Source organism: Haliotis asinina, chromosome 8 (genome assembly GCF_037392515.1).
Source record: "Haliotis asinina isolate JCU_RB_2024 chromosome 8, JCU_Hal_asi_v2, whole genome shotgun sequence".
Lineage (NCBI taxonomy): Eukaryota > Metazoa > Mollusca > Gastropoda > Lepetellida > Haliotidae > Haliotis > Haliotis asinina.
The window spans coordinates 17,040,630-17,064,380 of record NC_090287.1 but is presented as its reverse complement, the minus strand read 5'-3'; the positions used below and the strand labels follow the sequence as shown (position 1 = coordinate 17,064,380).

The window sequence follows — 23,751 nt, the reverse complement described above, 5'->3', positions numbered from 1 at the left end:
CCCTCAGGATGAATTACGTTTTCTTTTTGTCTGTGATGCACCTGTAATGTTACGATGTTCATATTCCATTTATGTATTTATGTATTTCATTAACTTTATAGAATGATTGCAATATAGCGATACCCATATTCTTCTAAATATACCAAATGATGAGTAAATACTTTAAAGGCTACGACAGACAGTTTTATTCTTTAATAAATACAGTCACAAATACAGTATCATGGAAGCTGACTAAAATATCTCACAAGATCTTTAACTGGAAAATCAGAACCATAGAGAATCATAGATATAGAAAATATGCCAGTAACATTAATACCTCTTGATTCACAAAATAAACCAAATCTTTCAATGGAAACAGTTTTTTAATAGTTTGCCAGTCCCTATTGCTAAATTAGAATTTCCACATCTGATGTTTGGAAGGGCAGATCTCACATTTAAACAAATGTTGTAATTTGAGTATGCTTCTACATATAATAATATGTAAAGTGAGAATAATAAACAGTTTTATGTGACTGTACAATGGAAACACACCAGGATTGGTTTAAATTATCTTTGTTTAAAAAGAAGCATAAAATATTTGATATTTCCAATATCCCGACTCACCAGTGCATATATAGCCTTGATAATAAGTATGTTGGATATTATTTAACATTAGTTTAACGAGTTACACATCCAACATTATCTAATGATTTCAGCATTTCGTAACAGAGATTTGGGAGTCACTTTGGAGGTAAGTATAGTAAATGGCACCATTATTTGATAACTGTAGTCATATAAACAATTATAAATGGAATCTACCACATTCCCAAGTACTTACAAAATGCTTACGAAATTTTATTTGTGTAATGTAATAAGTTCACAATAACTGGTGCCTCAAACGACAGCTCCATGACATAATATAGGTGGGATCATACAAGTATTTTAGCCATCTATCTTAGACAGAGAATACTGCCTTAATGGCCTGAGAAACAAGATGTCTGGGCTTTACTCCATACAGGTATTGGTGTAAATACAAGTCCTAAATATCTATAAAATGATACAGATTCAATTTGTTTAACAAATTTGAAATAAATTTTTCATAACCTCTTAGAAACCCACCATTTGTAAGAAAGAACATGAATTTTTTAAGAGTAACTGACATACCAGTGAATTTACAAACATTCTCAAGAAAATAAATCTATTTGTGTAATTGGTTACATGCATAAGGCAGGGCTAGAACATCATCAAAACACTAGTGAACATAAATTGTTAAATCTGATGAAACTGTTTCACCCGAACCACCCTTCTATTCCATTAAAGTACATAACCCGCTAATGAAGATGTGGGCATAAAACGCAAACATTAACGGCTACCAATATTACATGAAAACATTTAGACAAATCTTTGAGCACAAGTCGAATAATTATGATTTTATAACACCATTTCTGAAAGCCTTAATTCAAAATGGAAGAAAATAATTTCCAAATAGAGTCAATGAGGGGTTTATCTCTGTAATTTTTTATTTCATCTTCACAGCCACTTTTAAATAAAGGGTATAGGTAAGAAAAGGTACAATTTAATTACTAGAAGCTTTAAAAAGTTCCTCTGCCACACCATCTGGTCTTGGTGACTTATGACTATGAGAAGGAATAATCATAACATGGCGCAAAACGTCTTCTTGACTTTTTGCTGCATTACGCAATGACAAGTTTTACACGGCTGTGTGCATCTGAGACATGCCAATTGGACTGAGAGTCAACAACGTTTGTTGGATTGACATAAATCAAGGTTAAAAGGTGATTAAACCAACGTTGACCAGAAATAGGGAAAGATTTATTGCGATACATGTCATACTGTTTGAGTAACTGCTTAAAGTTATTACTGGATTCACCAAGCTTCTGTGTCTGTTCATGCAGGTATATCTCTTGATACTGAATGTCCTCTTGAACAAATTACTGAGTGGCCTAAATATATCAAAATCTTCATTACTGTCTCAATGAACTCACAGTGCAGAATATTTATCATGTATTAATTGTTCCAACTCTGCATCCCACTATGGATGTTGGGATTGACCACTCATGTTATATCTTAGATCACCAGAACTCCTGTTCTGTCTTAGATCACTAGAACCTCTGTTCTATCTTAGATCACTAGAACTCCTGTTCTGTCTTAGATCACTAGAACCCCTGTTCTATCTTAGCTCCCTAGAACCCCTGTTCTATCTTAGATCACTAGAACTCCTGTTGTATCTTAGATCACTAGAATCCCTGTTCTATCTTAGATCACCAGAACCCCTGTTGTATCTTAGATCACTAGAATCCCTGTTCTGTCTTAGATCACCAGAACCCCTGTTCTATCTTAGATCACTAGAACTCCTGTTCTGTCTTAGATCACTAGAACCCCTGTTCTATCTTAGCTCCCTAGAACCCCTGTTCTATCTTAGATCACTAGAACTCCTGTTCTATCTTAGACCACTAGAACTCCTGATATATATTAGATAACTAGAACTCCTGTTACATCTTAGATCACCAGAATCCCTGTTGTATCTTAGATCACCAGAACCCCTGTTGTATCTTAGATCACTAGAACCCCTGTTGTATCTTAGATCACTAGAATCCCTGTTGTATCTTAGATCACCAGAACCCCTGTTCTATCTTAGATCACTAGAACTCCTGTTCTATCTTAGATCACTAGAACTCCTGATATATATTAGATAACTAGAACTCCTGTTACATCTTAGATCACTAGAATCCCTGCTGTATCTTAGATCACCAGAACCCCTGTTGTATCTTAGATCACTAGAACCCCTGTTGTATCTTAGATCACTAGAATCCCTGCTGTATCTTAGATCACCAGAACCCCTGCTGTATCTTAGATCACCAGAACCCCTGCTGTATCTTAGATCACCAGAACCCCTGCTGTATCTTAGATCACCAGAACCCCTGTTGTATCTTAGATCACTAGAATCCCTGCTGTATCTTAGATCACTAGAATCCCTGTTGTATCTTAGATCACCAGAACCCCTGTTGTATCTTAGATCACTAGAACTCCTGTTCTATCTTAGATCACTAGAACTCCTGATATATATTAGATAACTAGAACTCCTGTTACATCTTAGATCACTAGAATCCCTGCTGTATCTTAGATCACCAGAACCCCTGTTGTATCTTAGATCACTAGAATCCCTGTTGTATCTTAGATCACTAAAACTCCTGATATACCTTAGATCACTAGAACTGTTATATCTTAGATCACTAGAACTCCTAATATATCTTAGATCACTAGAACCCTTGTTGTATCTTAGATCACTAGAACTCCTGTTGCATCTGTTATCACACACATTCCTGGTATAAACTGATGTCTGCATATACAAGTCCGTTCATTTTATCAGAAGTATCCATGACTGATCGGATTAAACGATTCAAAAATTGGTTGTTCCCTTAGAACACACATATTCATGTCACTTACCTCAGTTGTTATTTTGTTGAGTACCACTATGTTGTGCAGATGTGGTAGGTTCAGATCATAATAGACTGTAAGTACAGATTCCAAAGTCAGCCATATGAGGAAATAGTGATGAACTAGCTAACATGTAATCAACAACACTTGAGTTATGTGTGACCCATAAGCACGTGATGTATGGATTCCAAATGTTCGACATAGCTCTTTAGCGGATCTTGGAAAATCAAAATCATCACAAGGATAGTCATCAGAATCATACAGGCAGTATATGTTGTCATTGGGTATAAAATGTAGAAACCTGGTATTAAAATCACATGATAGGAGAAGTTGTTCTTCTAGATACCGCAATCTGATGGTGGAAATGTACTGTACCATCAGTCTCATCATATATAGGTGAATTCTTGAATGTCATCATAGTACTTTGTTCAGAAAGGGTGTGACCTATACTTCACGTTTATACATTCCTACACAAATCTAATGAGAATAATCTGTACAAACAATAATTAGGAAAACAACTTTCAACTCGAGCCCAAACCAGTCAATACACTCTAACAATGGTAGAAAAATGGGTAGACGCGAATTCCGTGTCACCAGGGTATTTCAGTCTGTATTTGTGTTATTTCACTTTAGAATTAGTCTTCAAGAACCCATGTTTATTGGAGAGGCGACTAACGACATCTAGTAGTCACGCTTGCTGACATGAATTACATATTTACCACACATGTACAGCTATGATAACCTGGACTGTGTCTGTTTCTTCCATCATTCTGTGTCCAGACAATCAGCTATTTTCAAGATGTTCTCTACAGTCTTTGAGGGTTCGTTTTTGTGTATTTTACGACTGTAGTAAATAACAGCTCCGAGATCTACTGCCACTCCGGCAACGGCAAGAACCACTCCTCCAACCTTGACCCCGACTTTACCGGCAGTAGCAGCCTTTCCAGCGGCGGAAGTGACGTCAGTGCCAACATCGGCAGCCGTTCGTACAGACCTTCCAGTTGAGAAAATCCTGACAGATGCCTCAGCAGCAGCTGCAATTCTCTCAACCACACCAACAGCCCTTTTAGTTGCCTTGGTAATTTTAACGGCCTTGATTACTGAGTCAACAACGTCCTTGACTGATAGGATAACAGTTCTCCCTCTGCCTACAAGACCCACCGGAAATGACATTTTTTCAGCGCTTCTGATCATTTCAGTGATATCGTTCTTAGTGTCAATGTTGATATCAGTGTTCTTTTCAATAAGATCTTGCAGACAATTCTTCTCTGATTCTTGCAATGTCGTAATTAACGTATCCAGTTTTGATTTAATATCATCTGACTTTTTTGCATAATCATGAAGACTTTGAGAAACGTATTCTTCAGCTTTCTTTGTGATCCGATGGTCAGTTATCATGGACGTTATACCTGACACACCAACCCCTCCCCCGACCAGACCTCCAGCTATAGTCAAGCCTAACGAAGCCCCAGCAGAAACGGGCGCCAGAACCAGGCCTGCAATTGCAAGACTCCCCCCAAAGAGGCCCACATTTGAGGAGGTGAGTTTTGCAATATCAACCGCCCTCTGTTCCGACTGCAGGTTTTCAGCAAAGGCACGTAGTTCCATAGCGAGTTCTTTTTGTTGTTTGCCGCAAGACTCAACTTCGGAACAGAACGAAGAGAATTCCATCTCAGCCATTTTGAAAACTGTGAAGCAAGCAAGAAAGTACAACACACTTTAGGTTTGTTGATGATAACAACACTTGCAATTGGTCAAAGATCGCCTTCTAGAATGCTTCTAAAACAATTTGTTTGATGTCACAACATCAACACAGAGGCATGTTTTCAGACACATGACTGTTATGTAAGTTATCTTAAGTTCAAAGTCCACTAACAACTTCCGTGCTGCCGTTTTCAGCGTGACCCAGGTATAGGCTGTTGATAAGTTGCTTTACAAAGCAACACGGTTATACGCAGCGATACACAAGGAAGTAAATTGGAACGTGCATACCCTATCTAACTCTATATTGTATCGTCAAACATCCTCATACAATTCTCACTCATGACGTATTGACACATAAGGCAGGCAAGTACATATGGCACGTGAAGAGTGTATTTTGTGTCTCAATACCTGCAAAATATGCTACAAACTAAATGTTAAATATCACATCTTAGGCCTAAAACACACCTATTCGAAATATGAAAGGGTCGAGCTTTCTGTTATCTGTTATCTTTACGATTCGATCTTTGAATCATCACGGTAGTTTGTACGTGGTTAATGTGTAATGTGTTTTGTAATTCAACATTCGGTTCAAAAGTAGTTACCTGTGATTTACCTGTGACGTGACTGTCGTGTTCCTGTGATGTGCGCAGTGCGTCGGATGAAACCGTCCGTATCACGTCAGCCGCGTAGCAAAACGGATGCTTACGTTAATAATAGAATGGTGATGCGTGTGGGTTATCGTAGTCCACAATGACCTGAGTGTGTGAGTGGCCGAGTAATTGAGTTGGGTTTTACGCCACCTAGAGAAGTATACGAGGAAAGTCGCGGGCGTGGGACACCAGAAATGGACTTCACACATTGTACCCATCTGGGAAATCGAACCCGGGTCTTCGGTGTGAGGTGTGAAAGTTTTAACCACTAGGATACCCCACCGCCCGCATGAGTACAAAGACTGAATAGCATCATGGGTTTTAGTTTTCACAGCTGAAGCCGAGGATACACATATGTATTTTTTACCACTTACACTGATGACGTCACTCTTTAAAACATTTAAGAGAAAAGATATTTTGCCTTATAACAAGGCATGAACTTTCAATAATATTTCAGAACATGGGAATGCTTTTTGTTTGTACTGGTAATACTGAAGCTGGGTGTCGTTAATGAAATCTGGATCAAACATTCTTGTGATTGACATCATGAACATTGATCAACGCACAATAAATTCAATAACATGCATGAACAAAGTCAGCGAGTCTTACCATTCCACCCCAGTTGTTGCCTATTACACGACAAGAATGGCTTACTGACGACTGATTCATTGTTTGGAGTTCCGCTAGGGGTAAGTCTGTATCAGAACGCTGTTCGTTGTCCGTGATTGTACGCGCACGCACAAAGAAAGACCCGCGTATAGAATATGGACACTTGATAATGAAGAATGTGTGTATTTACATTGCGTTAACCTTCATATACACGGTGTATACTCAAGGCACTAATAGTTCTCCTCGGTCTATCAGGAGTGCACTACCACACATGCCTCCTGCAAAGCGCTAAAGTTAACTGTCATTTGACCGTGACATCCCACTGGGTATCCATTCTCTGCAGGGTGAACATATGCCATTTTGAGTCACTTTCGAAAGGTGTGACAACATGTATTGCACGTGCTTCGTGGTGGGTCAGAAATAAAGTCAGGGAAACTCTCAGGTGTGAAGCTGCCAAACATGTTGCCAATCCAACTATTCTCCGTGACCAGTGTTGCCTTATTTCAACGATCACCAATACAATTCTCAGTACACCGCTTATCATGAAATTTGATAGTAGAAATGACTAGTGAATTTTCCGACCTTCAAAACAGAGTCGTGGTAACAATTTGAGGACATGCAGTTGCACATGTATCCATATTCAAACTATGACGAGCTATGTGACCTGCGGTATTGCTAGATACCCTGTTATACAGCTGTATACCCTTTATATTGTATACACTGTTGTATTGTTGTATTCAAATTACAAGTCTGTTGTCTTGACACTGGATGTCCAATTGAAAACGAAGAAACTATTGTTTTCAAGATCCAGAGCTATACCCTAAGCAAAGCGGCTAGACAGATGCACTGTTCCCTGCGCGTTTGATCTTCAGCCAGTGGCTCTTTTCGAATATTTTACGTACGGTTCAAACAGTTTAAATATATTTGTGTAAATGTTTTTATTATTCTTTCTTTTCTTATTTAGCTACTAAATGACACTCTGTGAGGTACTAGAAGTCAAAATGCGTTAAGTGTAACTCTTGATGTACATATGTATATCAAGCGACCCAGAACTGGTAACATCAAGGGAATTCTAAGTTGGAAAAAAATCATGTTTTGATTTAAGTCGGAGTTGTTTCCCCTAGACTAGCAACTTCCCGTGTGTACTAGGCAGTCAGGGTCAAAACAATGTGTTTGGTCTTGTGTCATAGGAACTATGTGCTGTGTAACGGAAGTTAGTTAAGTGATTAACAATCGAATCAGAAGGTTTTAGAAGGTACGGGGAATGTTTTCATATCAGAGAAATTCTTCATTTTAGTATACGGGTCAGTAAACAATTGTATTCATTTCTCTCATTCAGTAGTAACCGCCGGAATATTGTTAAAAACGCCGTAAAACAATACTCCCTCACTCATTCATCCAAGTGTACACCCATGCCGTTTTGTTATGGAACAAATCAGAAGGATGTGTACGCGCCCTGCCTACTCGTTTTACACATACAAGGCCGTGAATGTCCGTGAATGTCCCGGGGTAGAATAGGCTTACAGCAACCCATGCTTGCCATACAAGGCGACTATGCCTGTCGGGTGGTCAGACTCGCTGACTTGGTTGACACTTGTCGTTGGTTCCCAATTGCGCAGATCGATGCTCATGTTGTTGACCACTGGATTGCCTGGTCCTGACTCGATTATTTACAGACCGCCGCCATATAGCTGGAATATTGCTGAGTGCGGCGTAAAACTAAACTCACTCACACATATGCACAAATCGGCTGCATATTCTTTGAAAAGCAATGTGGATTCGCCACTGAACTGTAGGTATAATAAACGTGAAACGATAGTCCCGTGACCTTCATTTCTATTGGGGGTGGGAAATGGAGACATTGAATTATGCGGTTTAACCCAAATCGCATGATAACTATTTGCCTTTAGTATTATTCCTTTTAGATTGGAACTCGATTATGACGAGAAACAAATAATTCTATTGTATTGTTGCTACACTAAAGTACAATACTGTTCAGTCAGCTATTGCTACACTAAAGTACAATACTGTTCAGTCAGCTATTGCTACACTAAAGTACAATACTGTTCAGTCAGCTATTGCTACACTAAAGTACAATACTGTTCAGTCAGCTATTGCTACACTAAAGTACAATACTGTTCAGTCAGCTATTGCTACACTAAAGTACAATACTGTTGAAGGAGCAACTGGTACACTACAGCACAACACTGTTCTGTCAGCAATCACAGGATCACAGTACAATCAGCTATCAGTGGATCACAGTCAAAAACTGTTCGGCCAGCAACTGTTACACTACAGTACAAAAGTGTTCAGGCAGCAATTGCTACACTACAGCACAGCACTGTTCAGGCAGAAATCATTGGACCACAGTACAACATTGTTCAGTCAACAGTTGCTACACTGCATCCCAACACTGTTCAGTAAGTATACCAAAATTTACTATATCTCAGAAATATTTTACAGATATATTTTTGTAGGTTAATTATACACTGAAACATGTCACTCCTGCGTGGCAATTTAATACCGTGCATGTCGTGAATAAAACGTCTAGGTGGCTAAACCATGACTTTGGGTCTCTGTCAGAGTTCAAAGTGCTCTGAGGGTATGAATGTGCGGACAGGTTGCACATGCAGCTTGAAAAACATCACCACAGATACGCCACGACTATCAGCAGTTGAAACGTGAAAGGTCAGGTATGCTCAGATGTGTTCGACACACGCCAACGTTGCAAGAACCTTGCTGCACCAGTGTAACAGTGTCTAGACTGCTGAAACGCTACATGCAAACGGGCCAGATACAGGGCAGACCAGGAAGTGGGAGACCACGAGTAACATCACTGGATGAAGCGTGACATTTGAGGACGTTACACCTGAGAAACGGTACCGTCATCAGCGGTGAATTCCCTTGATCACCGTGTCAGTCGATACACCATGGCTAGACGTCTTCGGGAGGAAGGTATCAGAGCCTGCAGACCCTACAGGTTACACAACACCAAATGTTTTCCCATAGACTTCTATAGTAACCTTATATTTTTTTTAAAAATATCCAGGCTATCAACAGCCATTCCATGTACACATGGGCACAGTCTGGCCTCTAAACTACAATAAAACACAAGTTGTGGCCAACTTGTCCGGCACATTTGCCAAGCACAGGAAGCGGAACACATCAACCCCCAGCTCCGCACCGAATGTCACCTACTTCAAAATATAGGTACACACATAAGCATAACCCATGGTGATAAAAATGACAGCACTAAATACTTAAAATTGTGGTCAGTTTTAATAACAGGGTGGATGTGCTTTTAAAACACATACACATCTTACACTATTTCATCCAATCACAGCTGTCACAGGCCTCTGTCCGTTTGAGTTGTTTCCATACGGTCCTCGCTCGGGCAGCATGTGATATTGATATAGTGTAGTGGAACCTGTAGAAAAAATGGTCTGCATCTGCACAAGGCCAATCTGTGATTTATGTACTGTACATACATGAAACTTCTCAGAAAAAAAATAAAACTGCATGAAACCTCAATATTTTTTTCTGTCCAACATATCTATTATGGCAAAAGAATAAAGAGATTTGCTGCACTGATAGAGGTGTAAGAGTTACATCATGTCTACTTCATCAAAGCTTTGCAAAAATGCATTTCTGCTTTCATAGAGAAAGTTTTCAAATCATGTATATACCATGGGAGTTCACTCCTATTTCACAAAAGAAGGGGGTCATGGGTTGATTCCATACATGACTGGGGCTGCCTAGATCATATCAACCCAGAACATATTTTGAACGACCAAAATCATGGACTATAGGCCAGATATTGGGGAGATTTCACATTAAGCAGCTTTAGAATCTTGACATATGTAAGGCTGGTTGATGAAGTTTGTCAAAAAGTACTAAGTGAGGAGATGCATAATGCCTAGCTGTCTGGAACACTGATCAGAGTACCCTGCCGCCTGTTCGTCGATCAAGGCAAATGACCCCTTAAACAGATGAAATCACTTTTTGACCACAGCATGATAGGAACTTATGCTTGACTCTATTGATTCATCAAGCTAAGACTTTTAAAAACTTCCAGGAAATCAAAACTATTTACTGTGAATTGTTTTGAGGTTGTTAGACTTGACAGTTTCATGTATAAGCCAGTTTAGAGGGTACAAAGTGGAAATATCCTCATAATTTTGGAAATTTATTGGTTAACCTGCCCAAAACTGAATATTTCTATTCACAGTTAACAGTATTTGACAGTATCAGCTAAAACCAGTGTTTCTCTGCAATAATTTATGGGTTACTGGGTGACAAGAAGACATATTGTATATGGGTAAACAAGGGAGATAATTTAAAGACATCACACACTCTCATGTCAATAAAATTTCTGGTCAGACCCACTCTACAAGGGTCAATTGTTATTATTTACATCTAATCAACTTCTTGGGTTCATGTACAGCCCTTAATTCATGTCTGGCAAAAAGAAATACTGCACAGTGAGGCATTAAGAGATCATGGTCAGAAACTTCCAATGGATGACGACGACCGAGTGGGGGAAGTTACCAGTCAGACATTGTGGTGTTTTAACTGGACTGGGGTACTTAAATGTACTGTATGTACCTACATATCCAAGTACTGCAACTGCTACAAGGTGGTAAGACATATCGAAGAAAAGGGCGTGTGCTTGATTAGACGCAGTCAACAACAGACTTCAGACCGGCTTGTCGAAATACCACATTGTATGTGAAGGCTTCTGTTTCTGCTGTATGTGTGCATACACACCTCCCCATTCATCAACAGGCATTCTGCAAGCTGAAAATAATGTTGCTATTATATTAAATGTCAAATCATAAAATCCAAAACAGCAATGAGACAGTTGCAGATAAAACAAAAAATAATTTTGAAAGTCATATGTGTTAAAAAGGGGGATTTTTTTTAAAATAAGGAAAGAAAATTAAGTTGATTCACATGCAAAATGGGTCAGACAGACAGAACTGACCATATGCTTCAATGTTTACATTTAAAACAAGGGTTTGTGACATGTTCTGCTGTGCAATGAACATATTTCATGATTTTCTTATCATTTAACTTTAATTTGACCCTCAGGGGATAACCTCAGACACTCACATTGTTATAATAGTGTTGATTTTCGCTTACTTTGTTGTCAAATTCATCAGTTCCAACAAATTTAGAAGCAGGTAACCATTAATCAAAGGTAGAACTCACCATAGGGGTCTATTACCACTGTTTGGCCTCAAAACGAAGCAACGTTCATATTCACAACACTAGAACAATCTATTCCACTCAATACAGCCCCATCTTTACTCCCATTACCTTTAAATTTGCCTCCACATTCATACTGACTTGTTTCCATGGTGAAATAAACACAGGAAAGCATGTAAAGTATGAATTACTGAAATGTGCTCGAACCCTACAGGTTACACAACACCAAATGTTTTCCCATAGACTTCTATAGTAACCTTATATTTTTTTTAAAAATATCCAGGCTATCAACAGCCATTCCATATACACATGGGCACAGTCTGGCCTCTAAACTACAATAAAACACAAGTTGTGGCCAACTTGTCCGGCACATTTGCCAAGCACAGGAAGCGGAACACATCAACCCCCAGCTCCGCACCGAATGTCACCTACTTCAAAATATAGGTACACACATAAGCATAACCCATGGTGATAAAAATGACAGCACTAAATACTTAAAATTGTGGTCAGTTTTAATAACAGGGTGGATGTGCTTTTAAAACACATACACATCTTACACTATTTCATCCAATCACAGCTGTCACAGGCCTCTGTCCGTTTGAGTTGTTTCCATACGGTCCTCGCTCGGGCAGCATGTGATATTGATATAGTGTAGTGGAACCTTCAAAGGGCAGGTGTTGACCCCTGAACACAGACGTCACAGACTACGTTCGGTCCGAGTTGTTCGTCGTTTGCAGCGACGAGAGGAACAACGTGAACGTTCTACAGTGGCCATAACGTTCTCCAGACATGTTTCCGATCGGGCACATTTGGGACGCACCAGACATACGTGTGCGGAAACGCCCTAATCCACCACAGAATAGGAGCTCTCCAGGACAAATGGCGTCGCATACCACGTGACCTTGTCCGACGTTTGATGTATTCGGCCAGAAGGAGGCTGCGTGCCTGTATTGATGCTAGGGGTTGACATGCAGGATACTACAGTGATGATAGTGAAAATGTATAAGTTTGTACCTGCTTATATGCGTACCTGCGTGTTTGTATCTGTAGTATGCTTTCAGCTCAGGCTGAGTACAGATGTTGTTAACACCAGTGTGGTATGTCTACGTGTCTATGTACTCTGGGTCAATGATAATGACCTCTTGCAAACCATATATACTTTCTTTTGCCTGTCAGTACAACACTTACATTACAACACTGGTCAGTCAGCAATTGGTACACTGCAGCCCCAAATGCTACAGTACAATATTCCGTCAGCAATCATTATACCACAGTACAACAATGTTCAGTCAGTATTTGCAATAGTACAAAACTGTTCAGTTAGCTATCACTACACTACAGTACAACACTGTTCTGTCAGCAATCAGTGTTCAGGCAGAAATCATTGGACCACAGTACAACATTGTTCAGTCAGCTGTTGCTACACTGCATCCCAACACTGTTCAGTAAGTATACCAAAATTTACTACATCTAAGAAATATTTTACAGAAATATTTTTGTAGGTTAATTATACACTGAAGCATGTCACTCCTGCGTGGCAATTTAATACCGTGCATGTCGTGAATAAAACGTCGAGGTGGCTCACTGTATAAACCATGACTTTGGGTCTCTGTCAGAGTTCAAAGTGCTCTGAGGGTATGGCAAAACTATTCAGTCAGCAATCAGTGGATCATAGTACAAAACTGTTCAGTCAGCAATCAGTGGATCATAGTACAAAACTGTTCAGTCAGCAATCAGTGGATCATAGTACAAAACTATTCAGTCAGCGATCAGTGGATTATAGTACAAAACTATTCAGTCAGCAATCAGTGGATCACAGTACAAAACTATTCAGTCAGCAATCAGTGGATCATAGTACAAAACTGTTCAGTCAGCAATCAGTGGATCATAGTACAAAACTGTTCAGTCAGCAATCAATATACTTCAAAACACTTTTCAGTCAGAAGTCACTGACTCCCATCGGTTTTTCTTTCAACATCAATGTCACTGATATAACTGACAGGAAATATTTTTAGAATGTCATGTCCAGATTTCCCCTCAGAATTATTGAAGGATGCATGTAAACACTGTTTGAAAACTACATCAGTTAAACACAAATGTAAAACATGACGCTAAATCTTTTTAGTCCAAACAAAGACAGTCATGCACCTTATGTTCTCACACTACAACGATCAGTCATTTTTTGCATCCTTTGATGATGGCATTTTCCATGTCGACTGATAAAGATTACACATCTCTGTGTGTCTTGTGTTTGACTAGAAAAACTATGTACAGTCCTAAAATAAACCTGCTGGTACCACACAGGCCATTTTAAAAGAATCACATTAGTTTTAGATCAGTTCTTGAATGTAACTTCTATGTTGAAAATGTTTATAGACACAGAGTTTGACAGAGACGAAAACAACGTCTTTATTGTTGTGTGTCTTGAGTCTACAAGATGACGTACAAGTCAGTACTTGGTATGGTCACTGACGTAGACACGAGTTCATCGCATAGGTGTCCTATCGGGTTTAGATCAGATGATCGGGAAGGCCTTGGCAAGACATTGACTTCAGAATTGTCAAGGTAGCGGACCGTGACGCGTGCTCTATGTGAAGAAGCCGAATCTGTCGACCTGTCGAATGAAGTGAGGGGCAAAACGTCCATTTCTTCGACAGTAAACATGTTGTCCCCCTTCACAATAGTGATGAAGAAATCGTGAACCAGACTCGCCTCCAGTTTCTAAGGTTCCAGTTCCGGACTCCACCGCAAACTATTGCGCCAATGGAAATCCCCTCTGAAAACAGTGGCGACAACTGTCCTTCTTGGTCGAATCCCAAGTTCACGCAATCGATTCCTGACAGTTTGGTCGTAAATTCTTCTCAAACCAGACATGTGCTTCTCTGTGCTGGTGTGACAAGTGGGCAGTCTGGATGTAGTGGTCTTGGACGGTCGCTTCTCGGGCGATCATAGGCGAAATTGGTCAACAGGATACGATCCCAAAGGCTAGACATGGTGTTCTAACGCACGTTGAAATGTCGGGCAACTGCAGACTGCGACCGCCCAGCTTCAGTTCCTGTGGCGATGGTTCGATTGGTGACACTCAGTCGTGGCATGATGATGTCCTCTTTTCCAGGCAAAAACCAATAACAAAAACACAACTTTTGCCTTTTTACAATGTATGATACCGCATGTTTTTCGGCTTACCATGTGCCTTTTATGGTTTCTTAGTGACGTTTTGGCGAATGCTGAAATGCATATGAACACTGGCAGCTCAAGTAAGCATCCCTCATTTAATATTTTATTAAATTTGCAAGTTGTGAACAGAAAGGGAAAGCAGAGGAAATTTAAAAATAGACGTCAAACTAGTTTTACCCTGTAACTTCATATGAAGAATTCTCTTTGCAAAATCAGTTTCTTACTGCTTTGTTTTAGCACCGACTCCCGCTGATCGTACGTGCCGCTTTATCAGCATAATGGAGTTTTTGTCACAGGTCCACGACATTACACGAACCCATACCGAAACGGGATACCTTCTTTACCCCAGATTTACATCCGTTAATGAAACAAATAGAAGAATGATGTCTAATTATTCAAAATAATAATATTCTTAACATGTCTGTTTGGAATGACAGTGAAACGGATAAACAGGAGTCTGTTCTGAAACTCTGTATCATTTTACTACCAGTTGATTCACGTAAATATCCATGACAGAGCTAGCAGGATCTGCTTGGCAGTTATTCATCATACTTCATGTGTACGTATATTCGCTGATTATAGCAACACCTGTATAATCCGCGTTCTCATTGAGATTTCTCAAAACCTATATGACTGCCCCATTTAACAAATTTTCATCACTCTTTTGATTCTACAAAGTTTTGGGAGTATGAAACTGGAGATTAAAAAGCGCTTTAAAATAGCATGGTGTGGAGTTTGGTAAGAGTGGACGGTAGAGCGGCATTGTGTGAACAATTACCACCACTCATGCTTGTAATTTCTTTGCGTTTTGCCTTTGTTTCCAGTCATCTATCAATGCTGCCCAGCGCTGGGTTGATGTATTCGAGATATATGGACGATCACACGTATACTTAATGATGTAATCGACTGTTTGATGAAAAGTAGTTCCAGTAGGTCTGTTAAACACATGAGTCAATAATGGTTCACGTCAAGAATACTTTCAGGTTCTTGAATGTATTTGAAAACCACCATAAACGCAGGACGTAGTTTTGGAACAACGATCCCGGGGTCCAGTGCTCGTTTACATCCATGTCTTCACTATCCATGTCTTCACTATCCAGGTCTTCAGATGCTAGCACGATCCCTCCTATACGACATATGTTCGATGCGACCATGATTCTGTCGTTCTATTTTATCAAACGCTCTTGCCTCGACAACAATAAATTGTCACTGTTATTATCAGTTTATTTCACATTTAGGAACATGAATATTGACCACAAAGAACTGTTTTAGATTTCACTGCTTGTGTATGTCACCCTACAGCCTTATACACGCATTGACTGATATGTTCTAAGCATAAATAGAATCGAATGATGTTGAATTCATGCTGCAAACATATACCAGAGGTTTATACATAAGATCTTGAGGAAGTTTAATCAGTGCCTTGGAGAAGTGAGCGACCCTTGGAAGAAACACAGACACGAAGAACGCGTAATTATCATGTACTTACATAATAGGGTTTAACACCAAAACCAAATTACAAGCATGAAGAACGTGTAATTATCACGTACTTGCATAATAAGGTTTAACACCAAAAGCAAATTACAAGCATGAAGAACTGAGTACAAAACAAGAGAAAACTTTATTCGACTAGCACCAAAAGTTCAAAATTCCCAGCAGGATCAAAATCTCTGATGATGATCTGGCTCTGTTTAAACCTTATCCAGAAAGGTTTTTGTAAATTTTGTGGATAGGGACGCCACCGCTGCTACCATCCAAGTGTGAGACTAAGCAACAATAATATCTATGCACACACATCAGGAACTGACTGCATCACTTTCTTGGTAATAATGTCAGTGTGGTCTTATAAACGGAACAATTGCTGAGTCGGTTACTCAGTGAAGACAGAATTGACTTGGCTGAAATTTTTTGTAATCGGCTCGCTCAACGCTTTAGTACACACATTTCCATAACTCTATATTCCACGAGTGTGACTTTTAGAACCCACTGTGATCTTCTGTCCCAAACACCGAGTAAATATCTAGTCGGAGGCTTTTGGATAGCGACGAGAACTTAATACGTTGCACCATCGTGCAGATCCAGAATGTTATCGTTGCGAAACCATGTCTGGTGCCCCGTTGTAGGATACAGAGATCGGTTCTACCGATCCAGCCCAAAACTATGATTGAGACTCCTCCATAGTGGTGATGTTCGGCTGTGTTTAGACTCTTCGTCAATGTCACACTCGGGTACTATGTTCACTGAAGTCTCGATCTGGTGAGGACAGTATTACCATTCCGCAGACGTGCCTCCCGTGCACGATTGAACTTCTGAGAAGAAACGCTCACGCCACTGCCTTTCCGCGGGTTATTTCTGGGGTTTGTGGCAGTCAAGAACTCAGTGATGACATCGTCCGACAATCAGGATAAACATAGTTGGCGGGTACATACGCCATCCAATATCCTGCTTCCATGGTATTCTGTCTGGGACAAAAGACGTTTGCAAACGCTATGTTGTGTGAACCTAGCTTCAAGCATGCATATGCGTTTGCACAATTATTCTGTTGTCAGACGGCATCTTTGACGTTGGAATCGCATAATGTTATTCAGTTGCTGCTGTGATCACCGAAAAATGTTGTTTGTTGAGCGATCTCTTGTAGTAATGCTTAAGACATCTGTCACGACACATCCGAACACAAGTCTTTCAAGCACCTGGTGGCCATGACTGTATTCCTCTCTGTTATCATTTCCATCATTAGACTATAGGTGTACCCAAGGACTGGGTACCGGAATGAATCCATCTATATTGTTTGATGATAATTCAGGTTAGAATTGGTCTTCAACAACCCATGCTTGTCGTAGTTCGGGTATTCAGTGTTGCTGACGTTACTGTGGGATGCATTGGGGTCCCAAATGCGTGATCGATGCTCATGATGTCAATCATTGGACCCTCCAACCGTGCTGAGGGTTGAGTTAAAAATCAAACAATAGTTGATGTCTCCGTGTTTATACATATGTATTCAATTGCATCAGCGCATGTTTATGAGTTCAATGTGTGTCTTTAACTATAAAAGTGTATCTCACTGTGTTCGTGTGTGTGTCTTTAACTACATCAGTGTACGTCACAAACCATAACAGTCTCTGTCCAAAAGCTGCCTGCATAATAGTGAGCATGTATTCTAACCAGTATGTTTTCCACAACAAAGGTGTTCAGTTCACATCGCCGCGTTTTTCTATCAACATAGCGAGTGGTTCGGCCGACATCATGGGAAATAACCAGTCTGTAAAACATTGGACACCTGAGTAATGATCAGTCATAAATATCGTTCACTTTCACGTGTGTTTCATTGAAGTCTTAAATTACAACTCTGAGAATGAAACCGCATATACTGGGCAACAGTCGCCATATAGAAGACTTGTTTAACGCAAACACGCGTAACAGGTATAAACATATAACTTTACTCTTCTCTATACTCTTCATGGCATGTGGGTCTTTTAAAGAAATGTCAAATTCAGTGAGTCACATGACATGACTTATAGTACTAAAGTCAGATCTGGTATAACTGTGGACAATATAGACGATGAAATTGGATGACACATCAAAGGGTCAAATCATGCTGACTGCGAGGAGGACAACTTCAAAACCTTGAATACCATTTGTTTGGCGTGTGTCGAGAAAACACTCAGGTTCCTCAACACCTCAAAGGAAGGTGATTACAGTTTCCATCTGTGTAACAGCATAGAGACATGTATGATGGGAATTGCCATTCTTGAAGGTTATCTTTGCACAGGGATAATCGAGTAACTTACACAGTGAAACCTGTACTGTCTATCCACACGCCAACGCAGGGCAACGTCTGCAACCGTTTTTGCGGTTGAAACAAGTCGCCACACGCAAAGACAGAGCAACGTCTCGATCCGTCTTTGCCGTTGAAACATGGCGGCACATGCAAAAGCAGAGCAATGTCTGGATAGTCTTTGCCGTTGAAACATGGCGGCACATGCAAAAGCAGAGCAACGTCTTGATACGTCTTTGTCGTTGTAACAATTCACGCCATTTAAATAGTGGCAGTTAAATAAGTTCCTGAGACCGTTGCTCAAAGTAAAGGCATCTTAGTCAAATCATCACATCGAAGTCCAGGTTTGATTTCCAATGTGAAGAGTGAAGTCAATTGCTTGTGTCTAAATTGCCATGTGTTTAAATTGCTGGTAGCGGCTGATACACACACCACAGGATCATCTCTGTGCTTCTCTCATACTTTCACACGGACTAGTCATTATTCTCAGGTCGCTTTGTTGATCAGAGTGAAATAATAATAATGACAAATATTTATCTTGGGACACTTACTGTCACAAACTCATCGTACTAGTGTGATTCATAGTATGTTTAGTTATTACCCATTTACATTGTCATTGTGAATATCACATCCAAATGGTATCTACACACCTTCAGAACTGTACTATATGCGTAATTACTTTCCATTGGAAGACTTGTCTTGGCCTGGTTCCTGTGCACAAATTTTAGTTGACACGTTAAGTGTTGATGTGCATATGGAATATTCACTTCTTATCGGCACATCTTATCGTCATATCTTCTGTTTCAGACCATTAAATAATATCTACATATATTTGTGTGTGTGTTTTAGCCCATTTGTGCATACCGTCCCATTTTGGGACGGGTACTTTAAAAAACCATTTCTCTAGATCTCCTTTTGTTTAAGATAGAAACTTGCTTGATGAAAATGTTTAGTGGCTGAACCATTCACATTACTTGTTGAGTTCACGTTTTTTAAGAATGGCCACTTCCAGTGGCGAGGTAGCTCACCTTCCAGTAGGGCGAAGTGTGACGTTCGATGATTTATTTTTTTCATTTGTCCCTATTTTACCTATGTAAGTTCATTAGAATGTGTTTAAAACATTCGTTGTTCAAATAGAAAAATATACATGGGACGATATGCAGATAAGTGACCTTAAATTCGATAATATATTACGCTTAGGTGGTGGGGGATCAACCTGTTAAATCTAAAATGTGAGTCTTTTAATCTAAAATCCTTCATGGGATACAATCAAACTGGCTTTTATGGGCAACTGTGTGTATTTTCAAATTGAATCCGAACATTTCATGATCATTCTTGATCCCATAAAATGTTTTCTGATGAACTAATTATCATAGTTGATGAATGGTTCCCTAAGTCCTCTGCTGCTCCTCACATATAAAAACCATGGATATAGGATTATTTTACAGTGTCAGGTAGGTGCATTCATACACATATCTGGAGGAAGTGAAGGGCCTTGGGTAAGAATGTGTTAGTATGTCATACTAAATCATTTAAATCTTTACTTCTGTTTCTTACATAAACCACATTGTATGCCAGCAAGTAGACTATTGGTTTCTAAGTGCCAAACTAATCAATTACATTCGTTCCGTGGTTTTGCAAACGCAGCTAGTTACTAGTGAAATTGGTCGATAATATGAAGGACAGGTATGGTCACGTCCAGGTTAAGGAACTGGAGCAATTATGGCATCAGCTTTGTTTTATTCCATGAAAGCTTTCAAATGACAAGAGTCGATTTTAAGATTAAAGAGGTTGGTTTACCCCGCCAAGCCTATTATATCACCTAATTTAAGTTCACTCATCTGCATATTGTCCCTTTTATAGGACGCACTTTTTGCATTGTTTGCCAAATGAACCAGCCCAGAAAAAAATGATGGTGATGTAAGACCCTATGCTAAAAAGGCATACATCGCGGATTTATGTACCGTGATGTCGCCATCCTGGATGTACACAAAGTCTGACAGAAAGATTATAAATGTCACTAACGGGATAAACTATCACAGGCAACAAATACTTCAATGAAGAAAAGTAATGGTAATTTACAACTAAAGCCTTTCATGATATACTCAGACTGAAATGTACCAGTTCATCAAGCCAACTATAGCTATCATTGTATTTTACCCATGTAATATATGATATAACATGCCAAGAACTACACAAGGCCCTTCACTTCCTCTGCAAAAGACGCATACACAGCTGCTGCCATTTTGATTGACTCGTGTGTGAATGCACCTACCCAACTGCTAAAAAAAGAAAACTGTACCCATTTGTGAATACCGTCCAATTTTAGGACGCACTATTGTAGTGTGAACAAAATATGGGAAATTTTAGTTAATGGTAAAATTACACCCCTTTCCTGTAATTGCTTGCCCAAATATACTATCTGACAAAATTTGATGAAAATCTAAGATCCTATGCCTAAATGGGTTAATGTATTTCCTTTCCAATTAACGAAATTTACATTTGCCTTTTAGAACTACAGGGGCGATGGGTCACGATAAAATATTATAGAATGCGCGGACTAAAGAAACAGAGTAACATCTGTCATCCTGTCAGGCCATTTCGTATGTTTGATATTCCATCCATTTATGAAATATTATAATATGTGAAGAAAAACGAAATATATCAATCTTTATAAGCAAGCAATCTTACCTCGTTGTACACCCACTGCTTGAAAGAAATCTGAAGAAATTGATGTTTTTGAAAATTCATATTCTTTAGGAAAAGGGTATCATTCACAGAATTAGTTTCTTAAAACTTCATTTAATATCAGTTGATAACCACTTGTCCCAGGTCGTGCAGTCAAATCGTTTAGCATTTGATTATCAATTCTTGTGAATTCTTCAATGCTTATTTTACAGTTGCAGTGTACACCTATGTTAGGTGCTCTGGGGCATTATTGAGTGAATGCCAAGTCTTGATTTGAAAGCATTCTGACTCGCATACATGCGTATAGTTCTGTAAAGTTGGTCAATAACTAAGCACCGACTACGTTTCAATATAAAGCCATTTGTAAATCATTACGGACATTGGAGGATATAAGATTTTATCACATTAACACTAACAGTAACGGGATCAATATAGTTCCTTGCAGTAACCCTTCCTAAAGATATTTTTCAGATCGTTTACTGAGATTTACAATAAAACGTGCTCATTATGGAGAAGGAGCCTGTTATCGAGATGTCAAATCATAGCGGCGATAACGCTGTCTGGTTACAAAGAGGGTATACAATTCATAAGAAATCTATTTGTTTGCATAAAACTGGTGTAAGGGTTAATGAATTAATTTTTCAAGAGATCACTACTGTCGTTTGTTGCAGAATGCTCTGGAGGTTTCCGCTTTGGTCAGAAAGTCACGAACATTGGATTCTGTGCCTCGTTAAAATCAAAGCAACTTTATAGTATTGTAGTCAACACCCGATACACCTGGAAAGTTCTCACGAGCTCAAAAAGCCTCCTGATCAACCATACAGGACATTTAAAAATTGTTTTAAGAAACATCACGATTGTAAACTGATAACGAAATGTGAGATTTAAATGGATATTTAATATGGTTAAACGAGGTTCAAATCTATTAACCATTTTTTTGCTTTAATTAAAACTTCTCTTCTTGTCCAAGCAGTTTCACAACCAACACCCAAACTTGTCAAGGTTCTAACGTTTGTCGACAATAAGATGTCGAGAAAAACTTCAATTTTTCGCTTTCGATTTTGTTTTAATTGCACGTGTAACAATTGCCGGTTTTGATTTGACTATTGATCAAAGAGGTTTGCAAGAAAATGTCAGTGGTAATAGCTACGTTGTCTTAATACCCAAATTATAAGGGAAACACATGATATTTGATTAAACGTGTCTGTAACTTAACCTTAGAGAAGAGTAATGTCAGACAACTGAAACCACTCACTCATTAGACAATACGTGCCCTCCGTTCTAATGACTGTACCAAAGTTAAATATTGGAAACCAGAAATGTGTAAAATACGATAAAAGTTATAATTCACATGAAAATCTTTCAAGATTAAAGTGAAGAGGTGAAAGCAGGGTATCCGTATTCAAATATGGATCTTATTTATTTTCCACAATATCAATCACATGGTTGTCTTATCCAGATTCGATTAATCACTGGCAGTCTTTAAGCAAACATTAAACAACAAACAAAGCATAAAATAGTACAACCAGGACTGCCACTGTGAGAACACTTATATTCTGCGATTAACGTAAATGTTCCATAAAAATGACAGAGAAAGACACTGTTTACTCCACAAAATGCAGAAGGTTAAAGATCATATTTGAGGTTGTTTTTATAACGAAGACAAACCACGCATGTTCATATTTTATTTTAACATATATTTTAAAATATCCATAATCAATCACCTTTTTCGGTTCTGTACACGACTAATGCCCATGTTTAGTTTCGATAAGTTTGTATACTGCATCTAGAACCATCAACCAATCAAAATAGGTAGAATATTGTTATCTTTCATGATGATGTTTTTCAAAAGTCTGTTAATATGCACATTCATTTATATGACTTCCTGCTCTGTTCCAAAGAAATGGTAATTGGTGCATGATAAGTACTTTCTTTTTCTTTCTAATGATTTGGATTAAACAGAAATGATGCAATTACATGCCAGTCAGTGCGGATATGAAAGTTATTTCAAGACCTGTCTCCTTGGTAACAGGTAAACAAACTGAAGCACGGTGATGAAATGGCAAAACTTTGGAACAGTTTCCATTATTTCAAAGAAAGTAATCAGGAATAATTAGTTTTCATATCGGTATTTACATTGATAACGACGTGAAAGATGTAGTACTTCGTGATGAACCATTAACCATTGACAAATTGTTACTAACAGAAACCGGTTTCAGGCGGCAAAAGCGGAATTTCATTTCCAAAACGCTGAAATGGACAATGGACACGCCAGTCAATGTTCTGTTCTTCTACTCATTCTTCCCAGTGGTCAGCGAAGTATTCTTGACCACTGCAGCGTCGTCTGGTTGCCTTGATGGTCAGTCCGCACGCTAAGTTCAGAACAGAAAAACGACAGATCCGTGAGAAATATGTTTCGGAACGTCTCATTAAGTATTTGTTTGGAAGAGTTCTGGGATAAAGACAGTATTAGATATTTCCTTTTGTCTCGAAAGATGGCGT

The 23,751-nt window shown here is 39.0% G+C and overlaps 1 protein-coding gene and 1 long non-coding RNA gene across 2 annotated transcripts; both read right to left on the bottom strand.

Moving 5' to 3' along the window:
- Positions 1-1,797: 1,797 nt before the first annotated feature.
- LOC137294542 (apolipoprotein L4-like) lies at positions 1,798-5,790 on the bottom strand. Its single transcript, XM_067825581.1, has 2 exons — positions 5,745-5,790; positions 1,798-5,126 (listed from the first exon to the last, which is right to left on the bottom strand). The coding sequence occupies exon 2, from the start codon at positions 5,116-5,118 to the stop codon at positions 4,204-4,206; it is 915 nt and encodes a 304-aa protein (XP_067681682.1). The 5' UTR covers positions 5,119-5,126; positions 5,745-5,790; the 3' UTR covers positions 1,798-4,203.
- A 3,871-nt stretch (positions 5,791-9,661) lies between these two features.
- On the bottom strand, positions 9,662-12,269 carry LOC137294817 (uncharacterized). Its single transcript, XR_010957542.1, has 3 exons — positions 12,167-12,269; positions 11,011-11,198; positions 9,662-9,828 (listed from the first exon to the last, which is right to left on the bottom strand). It is a non-coding gene; the product is annotated as an uncharacterized lncRNA (long non-coding RNA).
- Positions 12,270-23,751: the final 11,482 nt, after the last annotated feature.